At 35.0% G+C, this 21,735-nt stretch overlaps 5 protein-coding genes and 1 non-coding gene across 8 annotated transcripts; 2 read left to right on the top strand and 4 right to left on the bottom strand.

Moving 5' to 3' along the window:
* Positions 1–1,277: 1,277 nt before the first annotated feature.
* Positions 1,278–4,982, top strand: NPGR1 (no pollen germination related 1). The gene is made up of 6 exons (XM_086251940.1): positions 1,278–1,691; positions 2,096–2,392; positions 2,499–2,757; positions 2,959–4,190; positions 4,275–4,422; positions 4,514–4,982. Exons 2-6 carry the CDS (start codon positions 2,195–2,197, stop codon positions 4,822–4,824), a joined length of 2,148 nt encoding a protein of 715 aa, XP_086108066.1. The 5' UTR covers positions 1,278–1,691; positions 2,096–2,194; the 3' UTR covers positions 4,825–4,982.
* Positions 4,983–5,279: 297 nt separating this feature from the next.
* Positions 5,280–7,025, bottom strand: LOC147278653 (uncharacterized). Its single transcript, XM_086252271.1, has 4 exons — positions 6,866–7,025; positions 6,007–6,118; positions 5,579–5,628; positions 5,280–5,471 (listed from the first exon to the last, which is right to left on the bottom strand). The coding sequence occupies exons 1-3, from the start codon at positions 6,973–6,975 to the stop codon at positions 5,614–5,616; spliced, it is 237 nt and encodes a 78-aa protein (XP_086108397.1). The 5' UTR covers positions 6,976–7,025; the 3' UTR covers positions 5,280–5,471; positions 5,579–5,613.
* Positions 7,026–7,220: 195 nt separating this feature from the next.
* Positions 7,221–9,451, top strand: ZCW7. Its single transcript, XM_086251603.1, has 5 exons — positions 7,221–7,823; positions 7,905–8,046; positions 8,409–8,568; positions 8,695–8,892; positions 9,168–9,451. Exons 1-5 carry the CDS (start codon positions 7,295–7,297, stop codon positions 9,171–9,173), a joined length of 1,035 nt encoding a protein of 344 aa, XP_086107729.1. The 5' UTR covers positions 7,221–7,294; the 3' UTR covers positions 9,174–9,451.
* An 843-nt stretch (positions 9,452–10,294) lies between these two features.
* On the bottom strand, positions 10,295–11,528 carry LOC147278651 (uncharacterized). The gene has a single exon (XM_086251909.1). It carries the CDS (start codon positions 11,382–11,384, stop codon positions 10,623–10,625), a length of 762 nt encoding a protein of 253 aa, XP_086108035.1. The 5' UTR covers positions 11,385–11,528; the 3' UTR covers positions 10,295–10,622.
* A 5,440-nt stretch (positions 11,529–16,968) lies between these two features.
* Positions 16,969–20,363, bottom strand: QQT1 (P-loop containing nucleoside triphosphate hydrolases superfamily protein). 3 transcript variants are annotated; one of them, XM_086251131.1, is made up of 11 exons: positions 20,136–20,363; positions 19,962–20,006; positions 19,792–19,871; positions 18,994–19,068; positions 18,765–18,868; positions 18,496–18,652; positions 18,285–18,372; positions 18,129–18,201; positions 17,916–18,046; positions 17,545–17,630; positions 16,969–17,284 (listed from the first exon to the last, which is right to left on the bottom strand). In XM_086251131.1, the coding sequence occupies exons 1-10, from the start codon at positions 20,225–20,227 to the stop codon at positions 17,558–17,560; spliced, it is 918 nt and encodes a 305-aa protein (XP_086107257.1). In that variant the 5' UTR covers positions 20,228–20,363; the 3' UTR covers positions 16,969–17,284; positions 17,545–17,557. The 3 variants fall into 3 exon arrangements, with proteins under 3 accessions (XP_086107257.1, XP_086107256.1, XP_086107255.1); XM_086251130.1 differs by having other exon boundaries at positions 16,970–17,288; XM_086251129.1 differs by lacking the exon at positions 16,969–17,284 and having other exon boundaries at positions 17,292–17,630.
* Positions 20,364–20,449: 86 nt separating this feature from the next.
* On the bottom strand, positions 20,450–20,521 carry TRNAP-UGG (transfer RNA proline (anticodon UGG)). The gene has a single exon. It is a non-coding gene; the product is annotated as a tRNA-Pro (tRNA).
* Between the last annotated feature and the right edge of the window lie 1,214 nt (positions 20,522–21,735).

Raw genomic sequence — 21,735 nt, 5'->3', positions numbered from 1 at the left:
CCCATAAATAAATCTGCAAAGGGAAGAGAGACTCTCAGGCCCGTGTGTCAGAGGCCCATTTGCAGAAAGTTACAAAACGACAACCAAACCATCACTGCACACTGGTTTCTCAGACTACAAGAATCTCTGGTGACATATGACTATATGAGAGAAAAAGAGGACCCTTCACGTGGTTTGTGTAATTTTACAAGAAAAAAGTAAGCAATATAAGGCTATCCAACTGTTCCTTGTTTAACTCATTGAGTGTTTTTACATGATCACTGTGCTGTGTTTTTCTCACATTCTCAGCAAATTTTAGTTATTTTTTCAAGTTGAAGAGTTTGTTTCCATAACATTGATTGTATTTTGGATTTGTAATGCGATAATCAAGCAGGAATGAGATGCGCCAATCTCCTTGCATGGTGCAATTTCCCTTTGGAATATTGGAGCATTGGGTTCTGTCCCTTCTTCTTGAGCAACGTGTATGTGTATGTATTATATAATCAGTTTTAAAAGGTTTTAATATCTATATGATGGTACCATGATGCACTGCTTTTGCTTAATGTTTGTCACTAAGGTTGCATCCAATATATTAATCCATGCAAGTTAAAAGTGTTATTATAATTATAGCAATCTTTTAAACTTCTAATCTGGAATAGAGGAACCACCACAACCAACAATGACATTTTAAAATTACAAAGCAACCTCTCACCAAAAAAGAAAAAGAAAAAGAAAACAGATAATAGGGAGTAGGGAATAGGGATACAAAGCAAACAAGAGGTAAAGAAATCTAATGCTGAATCACTAATTGGTCAAATTTGTGTTGAAGTCAGTTGTTGTACTAATGAGTATGGGCATGTTATCATGTCTGTTAATAAACAAATACAGAGGCCAAGTCAGCAACCCACAACCACTACACATGGTCTAGCAGATGTCAAATACTCAAAAATTGGGAGAGGGCAGCTAGCTAGCCGGCTATTTTGAATTCAAACTGTTTGGTACTTTGGTACTCGTTCAACTTTGATTTGTAATTTTGTAGTGATACGGGCACCTCTGTTATCAACCAATGTGGCCCCTTTATACTTTGGACACACCCTTACAAGGAAAGAGCTTGTATGAGTGTATCTTAAGGAACAGCTGTTCTATACTTTATTCTTCTTTCTTGCCAATATTTGAAAATTTTCATCTTTTCAGCCATTTCATAATCTATGACAAATATTTTGACCACCCAATACTAGATTCATAATAATCTATGGTTTTACCATAATATATTTTAGATTGCAAATGCTAAACATAAACAAGCCTTTCCTTGAGTTGAGGAGTGAATTTGCATATTGGCAAACACAAACACAACCATACCACTAATCCAACAAAACTTTATGAAAATCCACCTATGAGTGTCTGAGACCTGCAAGCCTGCAACCAGCTTTGCCTAGACAGGCAAACTTTTTGTGTACCGACAAAGTCAGCAAATAGAAAAGAAAGAGAAAACAACAAAAGCCCATATCAAAAATCAGATTTGTTTCCCCACCAGTCCACCATCATCACAACATGCTTGGGCATTGGGTTTATTGAACTTGAAAAACGAAAAACTGAAACAGATTCCAAATTTTGAAAAACCAGAGAAAAACTAAGACTTGACCAGAGAAGTAGCTTTCAAGCTTCGACGACTGCTGCAAGATCACGTTTTGGGTTGTGATTTTCTTGCTTGGGTAAGCGCGAAAAACTCTCTTCTCTTTGTTTGTCTCGCCCTTTTCAACTTCCTCGTGTTCTTCTTGTCAACCTGATTGCCTTGTTCTTTTCTCTCTCTTTTCAAAGACTTCGTCTTGGCCTCCAACTTTATTCCCTTTATTTTCAGTGTCTTTTATGTGTTTTTAAATCATTGTAGTACTTTACTTTACTGGGTTTCGTTTATAAATGAGCTTTGTTGTTCGGCATGACCTATGCTACTTTGCGGATGTCCATTGTTGTTTTTGTTTCTAACCATTGTTTCATGGTAGAATCCGTACAGTTCATTCTCTAATGGCATTGTAGCTTGCATTGTTCTCTTTCTTCAATAATATCATCAAAATGGAAATTGGCTTCATGAAAGAGACATGTTTCAACTCATTTGTAGGTGCACACACATGCAAGTTGAAACAAACCACCGAGAAGTGATTTTGTTGCTTCAATTTCTGACTGAAATCATAAGCATCCAAGTTCATTTTTGGAGAAGATGCTGTGTGCTTGTTCAGGAGAGCAATTCAAATTTGAAGAGCCAGAGCCACCTCAGTCTCCGGAGTCCCTTGCCACCAGGGACTTCTCAGCGAGTGGCCTTTCTTCGAGGACTGGAGACTGGGACTCAAAATTTGAAGATATCCAAGTAGATGAAGCTGAATCCACGCTAAAAGAAGCTCTATCCTTAAATTATGAGGTGGGTTTTCATTTTGTTTTTTCAAACTTGCTTGTTGATAAATTGGCCACTTTGTAATATCACTTGTACTAAATACTGATTTCCCCTCTTTTTGTATGAGATTCAGGAAGCCAGGGCTTTGTTGGGGAGGCTTGAATTCCAAAGAGGGAATTTTGATGCTGCCCTGCAGGTATTTCAGGGTATTGACATTAGAAATTTAACCCCAAGGATGGCCAAGGCTATTGTTGAGAGAATTAGGCCAAGAAAACCACGTCTTAAAGGTGATAATGTGCTTCCCAGTGTAATGTCAATGCATTCTGTGAGCCTACTTATTGAAGCTATATTACTTAAGGCGAGATCATTGGGGGAACTTGGAAGAGTTATAGGTATTGCCTCCTCTGTCATGGTTATTTATTTATCTGTTCCTTTCATATTTGATGGGAAGTTTTTTCTTTGGAGGATAAATATAATTCAGCATTGGAAGAGTTATACTCCAGTAAATTGGGTAGCGTTGGGATTAGTGTAGATTGTTATCTTTTGATTAGAACTAAATAGTTTGAATGTTCTCATACTTTCTTATTCATCAGAGGCTGCAAAGGAGTGCAAAGTTATTCTTGATACAGTTGATTCAGCAATGCCTGATGGAATGCCTGAAGACATTGGTGAGGACTGCAAATTGCAGGAGATGTTTCACAAAGCACTGGAGTTGCTACCCAATTTATGGATTAAGGCAGGCTATCTTGATGAAGCTATCACAGCATATCGCCGGGCTCTAATCAAGCCATGGAATTTGGACCCTGAGAGGTTGGCTAAAGTTCAGAAAAACTTAGCTTGCACATTACTCTATGGTGGTGTTGAAGCAAGCCTTCCCCCACAATTACAAGTATGGGGTCCAACTACCCCCAAAAATAATACAGAAGAAGCCATTCTTTTGTTGTTACTAATTATGAAAAAGGTGGCATTGCACGAAATAAAGTGGGATGCAGAGATTATGGATCATCTGACTTATGCACTTTCTGTTACTGGACAGTTTGAATTATTAGCAGATCATGTGGAGCAGGCCCTTCCGGGATTATATGGCCGAGCTGAGAGATGGTACTTTCTTGCTCTTTGTTATAGTGCCTGTGGACAGAACGAAGCAGCCTTGAACCTTTTGGAAAAGGTTGCAGGCTGTTCCGAAGCAAAGAACAAGCCCCACTTCCCTTCTTTTCTCTTGGGAGCAAAACTATGTTCCCAAGATCCAATTCATGCTCGTGAAGGGATAAAATTTTCACGTAAAGCTATTGACTTGGTCAGTCATCAATGTGAGCATTTCTTGGGTCAAGCTCATAAATTCCTTGGTGTTTGCTATAGCGATGCAGCAAGAGTTTCTGTATCAGATTCTGAAAGAGTCTTTTTTCAAAGAGAGTCTTTGAACTCTCTAAGCCATGCTGCTCTTAATAGGAAGGAGGATCCTGAGGTGATGTTCAGTCTTGGCCTTGAAAATGCGCTGCAAAGGAATCTGGACGTTGCTTTTGATAATGCAATGAAGTACTCTGATATGGTGGCTGGCAGCTCAGCACAAGGTTGGAAGCTATTAGCACTTGTAGTTTCTGCAGAGCAGCGGTTCAAAGACGCTGAAACCATAGTTGATTTTGCTTTGGATGAATCCGGAAGAATGGATCATTTAGAACTGCTCAGATTGAAAGCTGTGCTTCAAGTTGCTCAAGAAAATCCAAAGCAAGCAATAGAAACCTACAGACTATTGCTAGCTCTTGTTCAAGCACAGAGGGATCTACAAGCAAAGAACTTTGAACAAGACAAAACCTTTGATTCTGAGGTTTGTATTTTTAATTGAAGGGATCTTTGAAGTCACTATGCTTCTGCTTCTTCTCTGTTAATTTTTTTTTTCTTTCTTGTGCAGGCATTTGTGGGAAGAAACTTGGAAAAGGAAGCTTGGCGGGACTTGGCAACCATTTATAAAAAACTTGGTTTGTGGCCTGATGCAGAAATATGTGTCAACAAAGCCAAGTTGATTGAATTTTTTTCTCCCCATAGTTGGCATACGACAGGTAGAAATTATGTTTGTGTGCATGCAGAACAAATGCTTGCAAAGCTTGTATGAATTATAACTTCAACTCATCATATGATATCCAATAACAGGTGTGTTGTTTGAAGCTCAATCACAATACAAGGAAGCTCTCATTTCATTCTCAGTCTCATTGTCAATAGAACCAGATTATGTTCCAAGTATTGTTTCAACTGCAGAAGTATTGATGAAACTTGGTGGCCGATCACACCCCATTGCAAGAAGCTTTTTGATGAATGCTCTGCGATTAGAACCCACAAACCATGAGGCATGGTTGAACCTTGGATTGCTTTCAAAAATGGAAGGCCTATTACAACAAGCAGCAGACTTTTTTCAAGCTGCATATGAGCTTCAGATGTCAGCTCCAGTGCAAAGCTTTGTGTAACATTGGTTTCCCAATTTTTCTTAAGCATACTGATCAACTGAATGGTTATTGCTTATTCAGTTGTTCCACTGACCGTTGCTTGGTATTGGATTCCTTTGATTGCAATGTACAGTAGCCTTGGTTATTTATCTGTAGCTATTAGTTCATCTTGTTGAAATCAAAATGTGCCTTAGCTCAGGGATTCTTAGTCATACACGTGACAAGTTAATGTGGGTGAGAATTTTGACTAAACTTTGTTCCACCCTTTGTTAATGCAATCCCATATTGTGTACTACGAACTTGTATTATGGAATTGATACATAAGTAATTAAAATTTGGTCCGAGAATATGAAAGTTTCCCCGAGAAATTGTTGATTTCATAGATACCAGCTGAAAATCCAATCGTACAAACCACTAGCTAAAGCAAGGAAGCAACTATAAACATTTCTTAAAGGCCAGGATGAATTATTAGAAGATGGACCAAAGCAAGACACTGAAACTATTGTTGCAACTGTTATTGTTTTCATGACATTCCATATACAAAATATGAGAAAACTACAAATTGAATGTCGATTGATAAACAAATTTTGCTTTGAAGATCTGGAAATTTTGGTCCCGGCACAAGAGGAATTGACAATCCACGAAACACCATTGAATCTGTATAAACACTGCAGAGAAAACAAAGATAAAATATTAACAATAATGCAGAAATTTAAGAGATGTTTAAGGCAGAAAACTTTTCAAATTTTACTAGGTACAACGTTCATTGACTTACAATTAACAGTTGTTGAAAAGACAAAAGGCTCGGCCTCAACCCATTGACCACTGCATCCACAAGATCAACAAAACAGTCAAAGATATGAACAATCTGATTTCAACAAACGTGCACATTATTGCACTTTGGTATCAAGAGTGCAAAGGTGGCAAAACATTGGTTAGAGGATAATAACGACATTATCAGTGGTGCATCATTCCACAATCAAATAAATTGAACCCCAGAATATCATAAGACTAAGATACAATGACGTCATAGCTCATCTTTTCTCTGCATGATATAAAATAGCATAGAAGCAACAGAGATTGGCATTTCAACCACTAAAACCTACAGGACAGTCCGATGATATTATTTAATATGTTGACAGTGTAGCTCAGTAACGTTTACATCCATTTACAACAAAAATGTGGGAATTCAGTCACTCAAACCTTTAATACTGGTTCGCCTTTGTTAGCATTGGCAGCTTGAGCTTGCTTTGCAGTCGCCTGTTGCTGTGCACGTGCAGCTCTTCCTGCAGCAGACTTTTCGAATTCCTCTTGCCTGCAATTATGATTGCAGTATATAAGTTTATAAAATAACTAAGAAACCACTATGTGCGTATAGAAGTACAGTAAGTATGGATCCACACTCCATCCTTTTTAATTACCAAGCATTGCTATCTGCCTATCAAAGTGAAAATATGAACCCTTTATATGTGTTATGATCTGCATTCCCCATTTGTAAACATGCACACATTAACACATAGTGTTTGCAAGAGTGTATATCCATGGTAATTACCGTATAATACTAGCACAAGCTTTAAATTTATTATTATGGTCACAACAAAGCCAAGTTACATAATGGGGCTGTCTTGGACTAAAGTAATCTACCACATTTCAGGTGTACACATTGTCCTTGGCCCTGTCCACACAATGAAAATAGCAGAAGCAGCCAGCTTCTTGAATTTCATTGGAGTAAGATTACTATTAGCATTAAGATTATGATTAAATAGATGAGTAACTCAATTTGTTTGTAAAAAGTTTTAAGAACAATTAGAAATCACCAAAGTAGCTAAAGTTTTAATAATTAGATATAATATTTTTCTCACTTTCATTTAATTTTCCTTCTCCATCGTTACATAAATAAAAAAACGAAATGAATCAATCCAAAACACATCATAAAATAAAATTTGTAGCAACCAGAATACAATTGACGATACCCAAATGAATTCCGATTTTCAGCTCTAGCAAATGAAAATGATCCGATTGAAAAAAAAAAGAAAAAAGAATTAAACTAAATTAAATTTACCTTCTCTGGGCAGCTTCGGCAGCTTTGGTGAGAGCTTCTGCGGAGGCTATCCTGTCTTCTTCTCTTCTCTGTGCTTTGTTGCCTCCATCAAAACAACACAGTAGCCCCATCTGTATCTCTCTCTTCTCAATCTGTTTTTTTGTTTTTGACTTTTGCTAGGGATTGACTGCTTATAAATTCCTATTTATGAGGTACGGCTCGGAACACCATGTACCACCTTCCAGGGTCAATTGCCGCGTGCCACGTCATAAAATGAGATTATCTTGTAATCTTGGTTGGCAATTTAAACGCCGTCGTCTGAGGTACTTGACCGTACTTCCCATAGTAAATAAGGGAAACGACGGCGTTTCGAAGTGTCTTCCTCCTTTCTTGTCTTTCGGAAAGTCTGAGTTCTCTGTTTCGGAAGCAAACCCTACTTTGCAGAGAGAGATGAACACTCGACCGTTGGATTCACTGCCTCCTACTGAAACCCTAGAGATAGAGAATGGCCTCTCTCTGGTCCCGCGCGTGAGGCTCAATCTCACAGTGTACGCGTCAAGTCCGGCTGTGACCAAACCCATTGACGAGTGGAAGACGAAGCAGACGCTCAGAGACTTCCTCAAGAGCTCGCTTTCAGTCTCTATCGCCGTCCCGGAAGATGACCTCCAGATCAGGCGCGTCAGGGACCTCAAGAAGCGCAAGCGCGACGATCCTGTAGCTTTCGGTACCCTCTGCATTCGCGACCTAGGGTTTCTGAACAAGACCAGTAATAGAAAATTGGATGAGGAAGAAGAAAAGGACGTCGGGGAGTTGGAGAAGAAGTTTCAGGACTGGCGAAGGTACATTGTTGAGAAAATGGATGGGATTGAGCTCAATCTCGAAGGGGCTAAGTTCAAGCTAAACGTCGCCGTTCCGGCGTCCGATGATTTCGAGGGCATGAAGAAAGATTGGGAGGAGTTTTACGCTTTTGGAAATCGGGGTTTGTATTCATTTTTCGAATGAGCTTTGAATTTTGATGAGTTTGAGTAAATTTGGTCTGAAAGTTTGCTTCTTTTTGCAGGGTCTTCAAGGAGTGGGAGGCAAGAGCCTGATACTATAATAGTGAGGGGTGTTCCCTCACGCTGGTTTGCAGAGCCACGAGTATCGTCGAAGCCTTCAATGCTGGTTACCCATACCATCTTTTCTACATTTGGCAAGATAAGGCATGTCATTGTGTTTGTTCTCTAACTCTCTTCATTATTGTCTTCAAGAAATCGTTATGTGTTCGAATCTAATGTGCCTTTCATTCACTGTAATTTAGTTCCAAATGTTTGCCTGAACAATATTTTTGTAATTCAGCTAGAAAGTGTACTCAGCAAAAAGAAAAGAAAGGTGAACTTGTGATATTTACTTTGTAGTGTTCAGTTTTCCATGTTTTATGTATCACTGCATGAACATTATAGTGTGTTTGGATTTCCCATTTTGGAATAACTCATTTGTATTATCATTAGCGTCCACGAGGGTAGTGGCCTTAGCTAATCATACATCATCCTTATTGCTGCCCCTTTTTACTCATAATCTATAGGAATCTTAATGTTGCTGAGGACGATGGTCTAGGTAAGGATGCAAACGAGGATGGTGAGGACTTGATTTCAGGTCTCCATTGTAAGATCGTGGTTCAGTTTGAGAAGTACCAGGACTTCTATAATACTTTCAAGGTGTTGTCTAGCCGCTCGTTGCAGAAGGTGGGCAGTTGGTTTTTCTTGTTATACCCGGTGCTTATGCTTGTATTGAATTTTCTGTTTGGACCTATTGTTAATCAACCATTCTTCTTTCTTGTTTGTAACTAAACGTGGCTTGCTGTGGAGCAGCAAGGATCTCAATTGAAGGCTGATTATGAGGTTGCTTGGGACAGGGATGGATTTTTCCGATACTCAAGAAATCAAACACAGGATAACAGCAGTAGGGTACGAGAAATAGCAACAACAAATCACAGAAGTGGAGCTCCCAGGCATCAGCAACACATTTCACAATTCAGTGCCAACCAAGCTCCACGAAAGAGGTTTAAGGTTAGAAACTAAGTAGCTAGCTAAACAAATAAACTATTTGGTGCTTGAAGAGGCTTTCTGTGTTTCCCAGATGGATCAAACTATAATTGGTCCACTGGCTGAAAATCTTTTGTTTCTTGCTCTCCCCTTTCCTTGTTGAAACTCAAATCAACTAGTATATGTCATGTTTATGCTATTGTGTTTACCTTCTGTTTACCAAAAAGGAAAATGTCACTTTTCAAGCTTGTATATTGATCTCTGCAAATAATGACATAAATGCTTTTGTTTGAATACAGGAATAGGGAAGGTGAGGCAAAAAGTCTGAAAATTCCTTTGGAGCTTGGAGTTTGAAGTGCAACGATAATTAGGTCAAATATGTATGATCCAGACTGGTACGAGTCAATGTACGGCAGCAAAAACTAGTCTTCCGCTCTCTTATTAGATCCAATATGTATGATTAGCCTTTTGCAAATGCAACGATTACTGTTCAGCTCCAAACTTGTAAAATGATTCGTATATTGTTCGAATTGAGCCAACCTTCCATTATTGTATGTAGTCTATGAGAAAAACTTGCATGTGACGGGTATATAAACTCACATTCTCACAACATATCTTTACATGTTAGTCAAAGTGACCATTTATTGTGAGAGGAACTGGTATATTTATCCGTTACATGTAAGTTTTTGTTACATGTAAGTTTTTCTCGTAATCTAAAGAGGGCTGGTTGACCAATGATCCTTACAGGGTGCTGATAGCCTGATACCTTTACTATAATTAAAGTGAAGTCTTGAGTCTTTTTTAAAAATGGAAGTCTTGATATCTTTCCTCTTTTATTGTAAACGATCTCCGATCTGAGGCTAAATAAAGTACTTGTTGAAACCCTTCTCTAATGTTAGTTTACTGTATTCCCATAATTTACGAAACAAATAAAAGAACATGGCTGGTTGTACTTGTGGATCTTCAAACCAATCACCAAGTGTATCCACATAGTTTCTTTTTGCCTTAAGCCAATTACTAATCATAATAAATAATAAACTCTATGTCCAAGACAACTTTATTAGATGGAATTTTTTATTTATTTAATGATGATCGTGATACGCAGCTTTTCAATTGTTAGGCACATTAGAAACTTGTGAAAATTTTTTGTTTAAAAAAGAAGATGAGAAACGTGAATTTAATATATTAGTTTCAACTTTCAACAAAGGAGCGCTAGATTTTTCAAGGTATTGTATTGGTTGTCCGACTTAAATTGTTCTGCAACAGGTTTATGACTGGTATAGGCTTTTAAGTCTATATAACAAACGCCACATTATTTTCTTAATATCTTGATCCAGAATCTAATGCTTAAACTTTCTCCGAAAATTTACAGTGAATAAATTTAGCATAAAACCAAAAAACCTTCAAGATCAAAAAAGAAGAAGCAGATGTATCATGGAGTGTTGACTTCACCATTTAATTTCTATTTCATTCACATCTTACAAAACCATGAAAAGCCTCCATAAAAAGCTAACATAACATGGGCTATTACTCTCTAGGCTAAACCCACATTACTCATAATTTACATTTACAAACATGTCAAGGAAAGATTGAATCTCTAAGTTTCAATCCAACCCCACATGTAACCAAAAAAAAAAAAAAGATTGTACATACTCAGAATCAAAATCTTAACCCAGAATAAAAAAAGGGAAAGAAATAAAGAACAAAGAAATATCATATGGACCAGAAACAAGTCAATGGCATTGACATGATCATCACCAGCTTTTCCGGTGGTGACCATGTTGTCTTGATCGCGGCGTGGTGGTGGTGGTGTTGTTGTTACTCTTTGGGGAAGACAACCCTTCAGTAACTACCATCTTATTGTCACTCAATCTTCTTTTATGGTCCTTCTTCTTTGACCCCCTTCTTGCATTTGAGCTCTCTGCAGCTTTCAATGTTGGCACTGCGTACCAGCCAATACAAGTACACAGTATTGCAACTGATCTTCCAAACACAGCCAGCAGAACCAAAATCAAGATCACAACCACTGGCAAATAATAAGAGGGTCGTCTCCACAACATGTTCATCAGCTTCTTAGTTTTGCCGGGTTGTTGCTGATGTACTTCTTTCTTGGCTTTGGAGGACTCAATACCAAACTTATCACAGGCCTCTGTCACATGCTTTTCTTTGATCTGGTCTAATAATTCAGGCTTAGTTTTGTCCAATTGATCCTTCTTGTCCTTCAACTTGACCACAATTGGGACACAATCGTCTGAGTTGTTATACACAAAACGAACAAAAGAAATGTCTTGGGGGTTGTTTTGTGCATAAATCTTCTGTCTTTTCTCTTCAAGATCGGCTAAGAGTGCAGAGAACTTGTCCAGGCCTCGAGTTGAATATGGGTTCTTGCTGTTACTGCCTTTTCTTCTTGATGCTGATGATTTTCTTGGTGTTGAACAGGGACTGAGACTCATGGGCTGCTCATCATCATGAACATCTTCTGGGTGAAAAAAGGCACAGCTGAAAGGGCTCAACATCTGATGATATCAAATCAAACTGAGAGTTTTGCGTTTTGGTGTTGTGGGTTTTCACTTTTGAGGGATTTTTGAGTTGGGTTTGGTTGATTGATTGGAAGAGAAGGGAGCCACCACATAAGTATTTATTAAAGGACTGCTGCTAAGAGAAGACAGATACAAGCAAGCTTTAGTCAAAATTAAAGGTTTGAAAAAACAAAATCCTATAGAAGCTTCTTGCCACATGGATTTGGGTGTGGGTTTGACTACTTGGAGAGGAGGGCAGCGATTCTTACAGTTCCACATTCATATTATTCTTTGTAAACTTTGGATATCTAGAAAGAAATGTTCAACACTCAACAGGGAATAGAATTAAAATTGTACACACGCCTAATGCTTGCAGAAGAGGGTTGAATAACTTGAACTGATCCATATTTATTAAGATTTAAGACTATATTTAATGTCATTGCACCGTTGGATTCACACGACACGGCATACATTTATCGAAGGTCAAAAATCATAAACGAGTGAGGTAAAATATCTTCTAGAAGGGGCACCCCTTAAGAGTAGTTGTTGATACGGTAAGAACTAGTGACAGGTGTATATTTGAAAAATTGTACACCTTTCACAGATCAGGTGGGTAAAGTCTAACCAACTCCAAAAACATTAAGTAACTGTATATGTAAGTAAGAGTGGCCACAAAAAAAGTATAGGTTTTTTTATCCAAATAGCACCTGAATTATAGGGGGTGTGCTCAAATACCATTCAAACTTTTTTTCTTGTCAATTTACTACCTGAAATTATTAATATGTGCTAATTTGCCACTTAACATTCATTTTTCTGTTAAATCATCAAAAAATTTCCCAAACTTCCCATTTTGCCCTTGAATACAATAAAAAAATATTATTATTTTAAAAACTTTTTTTAAAATATAATTAGAACAAAAATTAAAAACTAAAAAAATAGAAAATGGAAATACCCTTTTTTTTTAGGGGGTTTAATTAGATTTTTTTTTAAATATTTAAAATGCTTTTTTTATATAAATGACGAAAATACCCTTGAAATAAACAGAAAATTTAACTAAAATGACGGTAGGTGATAAATTGACCAATATGTGAAAGTTCAGGTGGTAAATTGGCAAGAAAAAAAGTTTAGGTGGTATTTGAGCACACCCTTTATAGTTCAGGTGGTATTTGAGTAAAAAAGCCAAAAAGTATATGTGAGACTCATTTAATTTAGGATTCGGAAGCTTCTCCTAAAAATAAAGGGTTTACAAGTAGGTGTTCGTTTCTTGGTAAATTAGGGGTCATGCTAATCTTTTTTGTATGGTTTTAATTTCTGAATGCCTCTGAGGAACTTTTACGAGTAAGGTTAGAGTAGGTTTTATTATGACATTAAAAACAAGTGACTCAAAATTAGTTGTTGATAAGGTAAATGATGGATTCAGATGAGTTGATGTATTGGATCACATGTATACGATTTTAGAATTTCCAGTTCTCATATTTAGTACATAAAATTTCGTTGTGTGATGAATTTTGTTGCATTTCCTTTAATAGGAGAAAAACTTACCTACACGGCTACACCCGTTACATAGAGCGAATATTTACATCTAATAAATTATGTAACTCACATGTGACCATAAATATGAAATAGCATGAGTACTATAAATATATTTTGTCCTAGAGATATAAGATAGGATGTGGTCCTCTAAATTTCCTTTTCCGATGGTTCATAAATTAAAGATGGAGTGATATGCATCTTGGCGATAAAGGCTAGTTAGCCTAGTATTTTAATGTCCTTTGGTTAGGGGTGGGCATTTTAACTGTGCACCGCCAAAATCGGCCAAACCACACCGCCAAAAAATCGTATAAAATCGCATTGACTAAAAAAAGTCAACACTGCCAAAAAAATCGAACCGCACCGGTTCTCTCCGGTTCTACACCTCATTTAACCGCACCACACAGAACCGCACCGCATAATTGCAAAAAAACTATATTTTTATACATATATATATACCATTTTATAAATTTTTTATACATATTTATACCATATTTATATACTTTTTATACACTTTTTATACACTTTTTGTATACATTTTTATACACTTTAGACCATAAACCCTAAACCCTAATAAAATATTAAAATTAATATTAACCTAGCTATATTTTAGGGTTTAGACCCTAAAATATATTTTATATAAACCTATGACCTATTTTCTAGATATATAATATAATAATGTTTTAGTATATAATTTTAGTTATACCCATTACCCTATATTATAAAATTAGTATATTCTTTATATTTTATATATAAAAAAAAGTATATTATTTATAGTTTATACTCTATATACTAAATTTTTTAATTGTTTATAGTTATAAGGTATAATATATAATTATATAGTTATATACTATATAAGTGTGTAGGTTATATGCCATATAAGGTATAGGATTTAAAATTTATGGTACAAGGTTTAGGATATGGTATAGGTCCTATAGGATATTAGGGTTTATGGTATAAGGATTTAAAATTATGGTATAGGGTTTGGTTGCAACTCATCTCTCATTCTCTAAACCATAAACCCTAAGGTTTAAAATTTTATATATTCTATATATTCTATATACTCTATATAGTCTAGTTACATAAACTAGTTTGCCCAACCAAACCCCAAACTCTAAACCAAACCCAATTGCTCAAACCCCAAAACATATGTTTTATCTAAATTATGAAACATTAAAACATATATAAATGTAATAAAAAGACGAAACCCCAACATGGCCAAACCCCAAAAAATATGTTTTATATAAATTATAAAACATTAAAAAATTTAAAACATATGTAAATGTAATAAAAAGACCATAACCGCAATGGAGAATCGCACCGCACCGCAAATTGAATGGTCTGGTTTGGTTTGATTTTTTTACTCCCTTCACGGTTTTAAGCACCGAACCACACCTCGTATGAATGTTCGGCGCGGCGCCCAGTTCCGGGAGAGAACGAGACCGAACCGCACTGCGCCCACCCCTACCTTTGGTAGAGAAAGAAAAGTTGTATACTTGTATTGCTTGTAGATTTCTTTTTCTTGGTAAAAGTTATAGTTAATGGATAGAAGTGAAATTGCAATAAAATTATTAAGACCGTCTAAACTAAATATATTTTGTATCACATGGTTAGATTAATTTATGTAAAACACACATATATTTGTGCGACTATTAGCTAAAAAAAAAAAAAAATTAGGATTAAATATCAAATTTTAATAATTTTTTAGAATAGCATGAAAACCATATAATATTTCAATTGGACTACTAAATTTAAATGTAGTTTTTTAGATTAAGTCACAAACATGTTGACCCTTTTGTTTTGGGAGGCTTTTATATTATCTTGGAAGTTGGCTAATGTAATCTAATTGTACTTTTGAGCATAAAATTACAATGTTGCCCTTAATTTAGTTTAGGATATAGAAATGTGATATAAAATATAGAAATGAGGTGCAAGGTATATAAATGAGATTTATGATTTAGAATTAGAGTTCTGGGGCTTATGGCTTAGGGTTCTGCTCAAAACTCGGGAGCTAAATCCAAAGTTATTTTGTTGCATAGCAGTCAAATACAAACTTAATATTTTTTTTTATTGATTTATTTGTAATTGATCATATTTTTTTATTGTAGTGATATGTGATGTAATATTTGTGAATTATAGTACAATTTACTATATTATTATGTTTGACTTTTTAACTAGTATCTAATTTAAAATACTATTAAATTTTGATATATAAACTAAAATATTATTAAAATTTAATACATAAAGTCAACGGACTTAAAAAAAAAAAAAAAAACTCAGCTGTCTAATTGCTTCCGTCAGTATCGATCCTTGCGTACCATGCCTCTAGAAAATCTAGATTATTATTATTATTTGAAACAATCAATAGAATATGTGGAAGCAAAACTTGGGAAATACGCATGTTATCTTATTCATGGTGTAATTTCGTATAAAGATTGTCGGATTTAGCTTCAATTGTTTATTATTTTTGAATCGAGGAATGCATCACATCGTATGTCATTTTTCTTTCAACTTTTAGCTTATTTAATTGGGATAAGTAAATTGCATCATATCATATGTCATCAAGAGAGTTAATTACACTTATACCTCTGAGGTTTATTATCTTTTCACATACACCCTCTAGGATTTCAATAATTACACATACATTCCATGAGATTTTAAAACTATTGCATATAACCCCCTACAAGAGAAAAAAAGAAATAAACAAAAAAGAAAATATTTGTATTGAAGTTAAACCTTACACTTTGAGTAATCTTATTAAGCCATTTTACCCTTTAACATGTCTTTTTGCATAATTTCTCATCATTTTTCGTCTTACTATAGAGGGTTATATGCAACAATTTTGAAACTCTAGAGGGTGTATGTGAAAAGACGATAAACCTCAAGAGGTGTAAGTGTAATTAACTCGTCATCAAGACTAAATATTTCATGCGCATGCCTCAACGAGACATCTCTCACATGAGGTGGATCCGACAACCATATAAATCTCACCTCACATGAGATGTTCCATTGAGGCATGCCCCATGGAAGAGTCTCTCTGTCTCATGTGAGAGATGCCCCATTGCGGCATGCCCCATGGAAAAGTCTCTATGCTGCGTACATATTAATTAATTTGAATTAATCTAATACTCTTCAGTCTTCACAAGTATTATTGCCTGCACGACATATCCATCAATTTCGTGATATTCATAATAAAATACACATGAATCCCACTCGCAGAGCTCAGCTTCAGAAGAATCACAACTCTCACAAGGAAGAAAGATTTTTCCTTTTCTACTATTTCTACTATTTCCTCTTGCAGAATATAAAATTCACAAAATAAGTGTTCACATAACACGTGTTTGTCTCATTAAATGACTTTACTGCAATTTAATAACCCACTATTCCTTGTAATCTCTAAAAAAAAGTCAACGTTGTTACCTCATGTAACATTTTCACTCGTTTAGACTTTAGTGGGTTACAGAATATTTGGCCAAAAAGAGGGTTACAGATTAATCACCAAATATGAGCCAAAGCAGCCACATAATCCAATAAATAAATGAGATAATTAAGTTTAGTTCTTTTAAAAAAATAATTTTTAAATGGAGACCAAAAATATTTTAAAATTTATAAGAAAATCATTTTAATTCATAATAAAATTCTTTAATTTATAATAAAATATTTTTAATTCATAATAAAGTCATTCCCCAATTTGAAGGATATTTTCCCTAGAGTATAAAGTGGGCTTTGTAGAGACTGCATGTTAAGTTTTAACTCCGAGATTTTGGACGGATGAAGTTAAAACTTAACATAAAGCCGTCAAAAAAGAAAAATAAAAGAACTTAATTAAAAGCCTTAAATCACTACCGGTCTTAGTCTAAGAAAGACTCATAAAATAGATTGGACTCTATATCTCCCTAAATAAATATAAGTAAAATACAAATTCCACCGAAATTAATTACCAAAAATAGAAAATATTGACACCATTATATTAAAAACAGAATCTAAATCTAAACAGTTATTATAATACTAATATTTTGCTTTGAATAGACTTGAGCTGTTAAAATCGTATATAAATTAAAGTTTATCAGAATAATTTATAATGATTAGATAAATAAATAAATAAAATAACCAAATATAAAACAATGTGTATCTAACTTAAATAAATAAAATATAATGACATGCGGGAATAATAGGACGAGGACGAGGCCTAGGAATAATATAAATACATGTTTGGAGCAGACACTTAAATCAACTACAAATTCAACAAAATTAACGTTGTCCAGAAGTCTAAAACATCTAGAAACTTCAAGGCATCTTCTTATCCAAGCAGATTTCCTCACTGTGTACGTGAGCGCGTATTTTCATCGGAGGAAACTCTTTATCAACTGACTATATATATAGGGAGTGAGTAGGATTTATTAAATTCTTAATATGAACATCAACCTAATAATCATTAGCAGTGCACAGTTTAATCTATGCCTACAAAACCACAATGTAATTATAAAACCCACATCATGTTGCGCAAACTCTTATAAACAGTTCCTATATGCAAGTTACATTTTCATATAGAGATAAGGGCATGGAATGACTAAAAAGATATATCATACAAAGATAGCACTCTAGAGCGGGTTTCCTGATTTCTTACAAAATAAAGATCGTCAGTCTCGCGGCTCTTCATTGTCATCTAAATTTTCGTCATCCTTCATGTACTTCTCTTGCACTGCTGCAACTGTGAGCTACTTTGTTAAGCATAACTCATTCATATACAATTTCTGGATTCTTCAATTTACTTGTAGCATGAAGATTGATATATAATTAAATCACAAGTTAAGATGTATGATGTATCACCTAATTATAAGTTCTTAGACCGTAGTTCTTACAACCCTGTAATTTTTTCAACCAATGCAGATTAAAATGTGGCTAATGACAGTTTCGAATATTTCATAATGCTAAGTATATTGACAAGATAGAGGAATAAGAGCAACCTTATTATAGAATCAAAAGTCAAAAGGATATCTGTAATAATCCCAATCAACAGGACCAACTGCAATCTTGCTGAACTCTACTGCACTCGCTCCTATGCCAGCAAAAATGTACCCATTGGTCTTGTCTATTAGCTTAACTAGAGTCCCCACGCTCTCTTTATCCTGAAAAGTAGCATCTGACTGAGAACACAAAATATAAAACAATTCATGAGGTCAGGAGTACAGTGAAGAGGGATTGGCATGCCTGAATATCTAAGGTTGTAAAATTGACAATACTGTAGTCATCTATTACATCACAGAGCTCCTTAGTAAGCTTTCTGCAATGCAAACCACACACATCTTATTTATAACAAAGCAAAAATTTTCATTATTTTTCTTTATGAACCAATATTAAGCGCACCTGTACTTAGCCGAGCGAGGATCCTGATCAAGACTGTGTTGAAGATAAGATAAGTCCTGTACATCTGTATAGAAATCAAGGTTGAAATCTGCAGACGTTTAAAAGAGAAAAAAAAAAAAGTTAAAATTATAAAGGATAAGTGGCACCTGTATTAATATCACATATTTGCATGTCATGGATAAGAAAAGGGGAAAAAAATCTATGACCGTACTTAGCTTTCCATAACTCTCTATTAAATCAATCTTAGACAAGACATTAACGTGGGGGAGTTCCAAATGTAGCATGGTTGATAAAGAGAGAAGCAGTGCACTAACATACTTCCCAGGATCACTGCAAAGATGGGCATCGACTAAATGCACTGCGGTCAACTGCATCAAATCAAGAAGCCATCAAGATAACAAGCAGAAGGTACATCAACTATTCATGGTCCTGGTGAATGGTGGAAGCTACTAATATTACAAAAGAAAATCATAATCATACCCTGAGGTTTAACTTCTTTATGAGTTTCATGATAACATTCTTGGCATTGGAGTGAAGAAAGAACAGTTCCACTTGGCCGGGGAAATCAAAGAGAAAATAGTGATCTGCAAAGTTAAAACATTGTTAGGCAGCAGCATAGCATTATTATTTTATCAATGCAAGGTTTATCATGATCATAATTTACAGAGGCTGAATATTTTAAATAAGTAAAGCAAGGCAATACACCGACCTTTCAAAAGAGGTTTCAATTTAGCCTCCAACCAGTCAATATTTTTGTCTAGATAGTCCATGCAATAAACGAGACCTGGATGAACATGACCAAAAAAGCTTCAGAAGCTGAAGAACTACAGAGGCCAAAATACTTTACAAGTTTGTTGGACACAGAATCCCTTAGAAAACGTCTACAAGACTATACTATTCCCAGAAAAAGCATCATTTTTTGAGTAAAACATAAGCACACACTTAAGCACCCACTGCTAGGTTGGTCATAACTCCGGATAATCTCTATGAAAATTAAACATGAATAGCTGATCGAAAACCATCTGATATGCAGTACTTTTCCTAACTTCACAAGTTTTCTTTATCAAGTAAATCCTGAAAAGGTATCAAGTACTTTTGTAATCTATGGTGTAGAAGCTCTCCCACATGCACTTGTTGACCATTCATTCTATCCATGTGGGTATTTTAGAACCTTACAATCCATTTAGTTTACTCTCAGAAAGAAAAACAGAGAAACAACTTTTAGGATGTAAATGAAGGGAAATTTGTCCTTGATATGCAAAAATAAAAGAAAAAGGAATCGGTTACTACTGTTCCTACCATCTGACTTCTCCACATGTCAACTATTTTGGAAAGAAAAAATTGGAGAGTCCAATAACTTCTCCCCTCTTTCCATTGTTTTCCCTCTTTGTTTACTGACCAAACCTTAGATAATAAAATAAAAACAACAATTTCCTCTTTTCACTTTACCCAAGTGATGAACCAAACATAGTGTTTATACATTAATGAAAAAGAATAGTAGGCTCACCTCCATTTGGACCAAGAGAATGCTCCATCATCACATCACTTAGTTTTATAAGATCCTCTATGTTTATAGCACATTCATAGCTACATTTTTAAGTAAAGGTTTCACATGCTACAAGCAAATGCAACGCTGCAAAATGTAGAGAATAAAAGTAGAGTAATCGAAGAGGATACGGCAATGAATCGTTAGCTGGGTCCAAATTGATAACAGCAACTTTCCTGCAAGCCAAAATGGTAAAATTGTCACTGCATTATAGAAACAGATTCAAACTAAGCTTGGCCTAACCTCTATAAGTAGTCAGCTCTTAAGGGCAAACTTGAAAATCATAAATCAGAGTAAAATTTTACCTTCCAATGAGTTTGAGGAACTGGGACATGCCGTTGCAGTAAGTGGTCTTCCCTGACCCAGGTGGACCAATCACAACTTGCCCAAACACCATCTTCACTTTCCTTTTCTTCTTGTTCGAACTGTTACTATTCCTCTGTTATTGGAAAATCAAATCAAAGAAATCGCGTCTGTGAAATATGGAGGTTGTGAGAGTAAATATGCCACCAGAAAATCAAGAGGTAATTGTTAAGAACGATTCAGTCGTAGAATAAGAGGGGTTTAGGGTTTAATATAGGAAACAAAAAAAAAACAGCTGGAGACCTGGGGTTAAAAGGGGGCATTCCGAGAATCGAACTCGGGACCTCTCGCACCCAAAGCGAGAATCATACCACTAGACCAAATGCCCGGTTGAGTTGTTTAGGAGAATAAAATATATTAATACTAAAAGTAACTACTATAGTCCACTGACCTTTTTTTTTGGACCATTATACCATGGGGCCCACTTGATTGTTGGACCCATTTTTCTCTCTGAACATGCTTGGTCACGTCACTTCCATTCATATGGGATGATGGGTGTAACCTATACACTATTAAAAGTCATCCCATGTGATTTTGAATTTGGGAAGATCTTTCGATTTCTTTTTTTTATATACTTTTCCATATTAGGTGGATGGTTTTTTTTTTTTTTTTTTTAAATACAACACAAACAAACTTTGGTGCAAATTGTTGCATAAATTATCTCCTAGATTCAAGCGTTCAAATACTTTTTCATATTCCGCATTAGTTCTGTATAGATACGAGAGAAAAGTCCCAATTTGTCGAACTTAAAGTTTTAAGAGATTAGATAAAATTAGACCGGCATGTGAAGCACCCAAGGAATAAAATTTCGGGTTTCGAGGAAATTTCGATGGAAATTTCGATGGAAATTTCGACGGAAATTTCGAAGATTTTTAAATTTCGACAAAAATTAGATGGAAACGATGGAAATTACTATCAAAATACGGAAATTTTGAATGAAACTTTACCATATGTTTATTTAACATATTATCTACTAAATTGATAAAAAACATTGAAGAAACTAATTATATATAGTAGGCTTCATGTGATATAAGATGAATATAATGTGCGCTGGAGACAAATACTGTTAAATAAAATTAGTATAATGAATAAATGAAATTAGTATATTATTTATACTCTATAATCTATACATTAAACCCTATATATTTTATAATCTATACTCTATATTGTTTAGGATATGGTATATGATATTATGATTTAGACCCTTTATTGTATTTTTAATTATTTTTTATATAGAAATATATTAAAGTTTATTGATTTAGGGTTTAAAAATAACTAAACGAAACTTCAAAATGGTCAAAAAAAATTCAAAACCATTTTTTTTCTTTACAATTGCCCAAATGCTTCAAACCCCAATCAACCCTAAAGGGCCTAAACCTTTTAATTTTTTTCTCTTTTTTATTATTTCTTTCCCTTTTTTTTTCTTTTTTCTTTTTTCTTTTTTCTTTTTTTCCTTTTTTCTTTTCTTTTTTTTCCTTCTTTTTTTTTTTTCCTTTTTTCTTTTCTTTTTTTTCCTTCTTTTTTTTCTCCTTTTTTCTTTTC

This window comes from Dryas octopetala, chromosome 7 (genome assembly GCF_963921425.1).
Source record: "Dryas octopetala chromosome 7, drDryOcto1.1, whole genome shotgun sequence".
Lineage (NCBI taxonomy): Eukaryota > Viridiplantae > Streptophyta > Magnoliopsida > Rosales > Rosaceae > Dryas > Dryas octopetala.
The sequence above is the reverse complement of the archived record's forward strand: the minus strand, read 5'-3'. Positions and strand labels throughout refer to the sequence as shown.

Bases quoted from the DNA above. Each gene is read 5' to 3' on its own strand.
- NPGR1 (XM_086251940.1), top strand. From the start codon at position 2,195: ATGCTGTGTGCTTGTTCAGGAGAGCAATTCAAATTTGAAGAGCCAGAG. The intron at 2,758-2,958 runs GTATTGCCTCCT...CTTATTCATCAG, and splicing joins GGAACTTGGAAGAGTTATAG to AGGCTGCAAAGGAGTGCAAA. The intron at 4,423-4,513 runs GTAGAAATTATG...ATCCAATAACAG, and splicing joins CCATAGTTGGCATACGACAG to GTGTGTTGTTTGAAGCTCAA.
- LOC147278653 (XM_086252271.1), bottom strand. From the start codon at position 6,975: ATGGGGCTACTGTGTTGTTTTGATGGAGGCAACAAAGCACAGAGAAGA. The intron at 6,119-6,865 runs GTAAATTTAATT...TCATAATTGCAG, and splicing joins GCCGAAGCTGCCCAGAGAAG to GCAAGAGGAATTCGAAAAGT.
- ZCW7 (XM_086251603.1), top strand. From the start codon at position 7,295: ATGAACACTCGACCGTTGGATTCACTGCCTCCTACTGAAACCCTAGAG. The intron at 8,047-8,408 runs GCATGTCATTGT...CATAATCTATAG, and splicing joins TCTACATTTGGCAAGATAAG to GAATCTTAATGTTGCTGAGG. The intron at 8,569-8,694 runs GTGGGCAGTTGG...GCTGTGGAGCAG, and splicing joins CTAGCCGCTCGTTGCAGAAG to CAAGGATCTCAATTGAAGGC.
- LOC147278651 (XM_086251909.1), bottom strand. From the start codon at position 11,384: ATGTTGAGCCCTTTCAGCTGTGCCTTTTTTCACCCAGAAGATGTTCAT.
- QQT1 (XM_086251131.1), bottom strand. From the start codon at position 20,227: ATGGTGTTTGGGCAAGTTGTGATTGGTCCACCTGGGTCAGGGAAGACC. The intron at 18,869-18,993 runs GTCGGTGTATTG...TTAACTTTGCAG, and splicing joins ATTGAAACCTCTTTTGAAAG to ATCACTATTTTCTCTTTGAT. The intron at 18,653-18,764 runs GTATGATTATGA...GATTTGATGCAG, and splicing joins TAAAGAAGTTAAACCTCAGG to TTGACCGCAGTGCATTTAGT.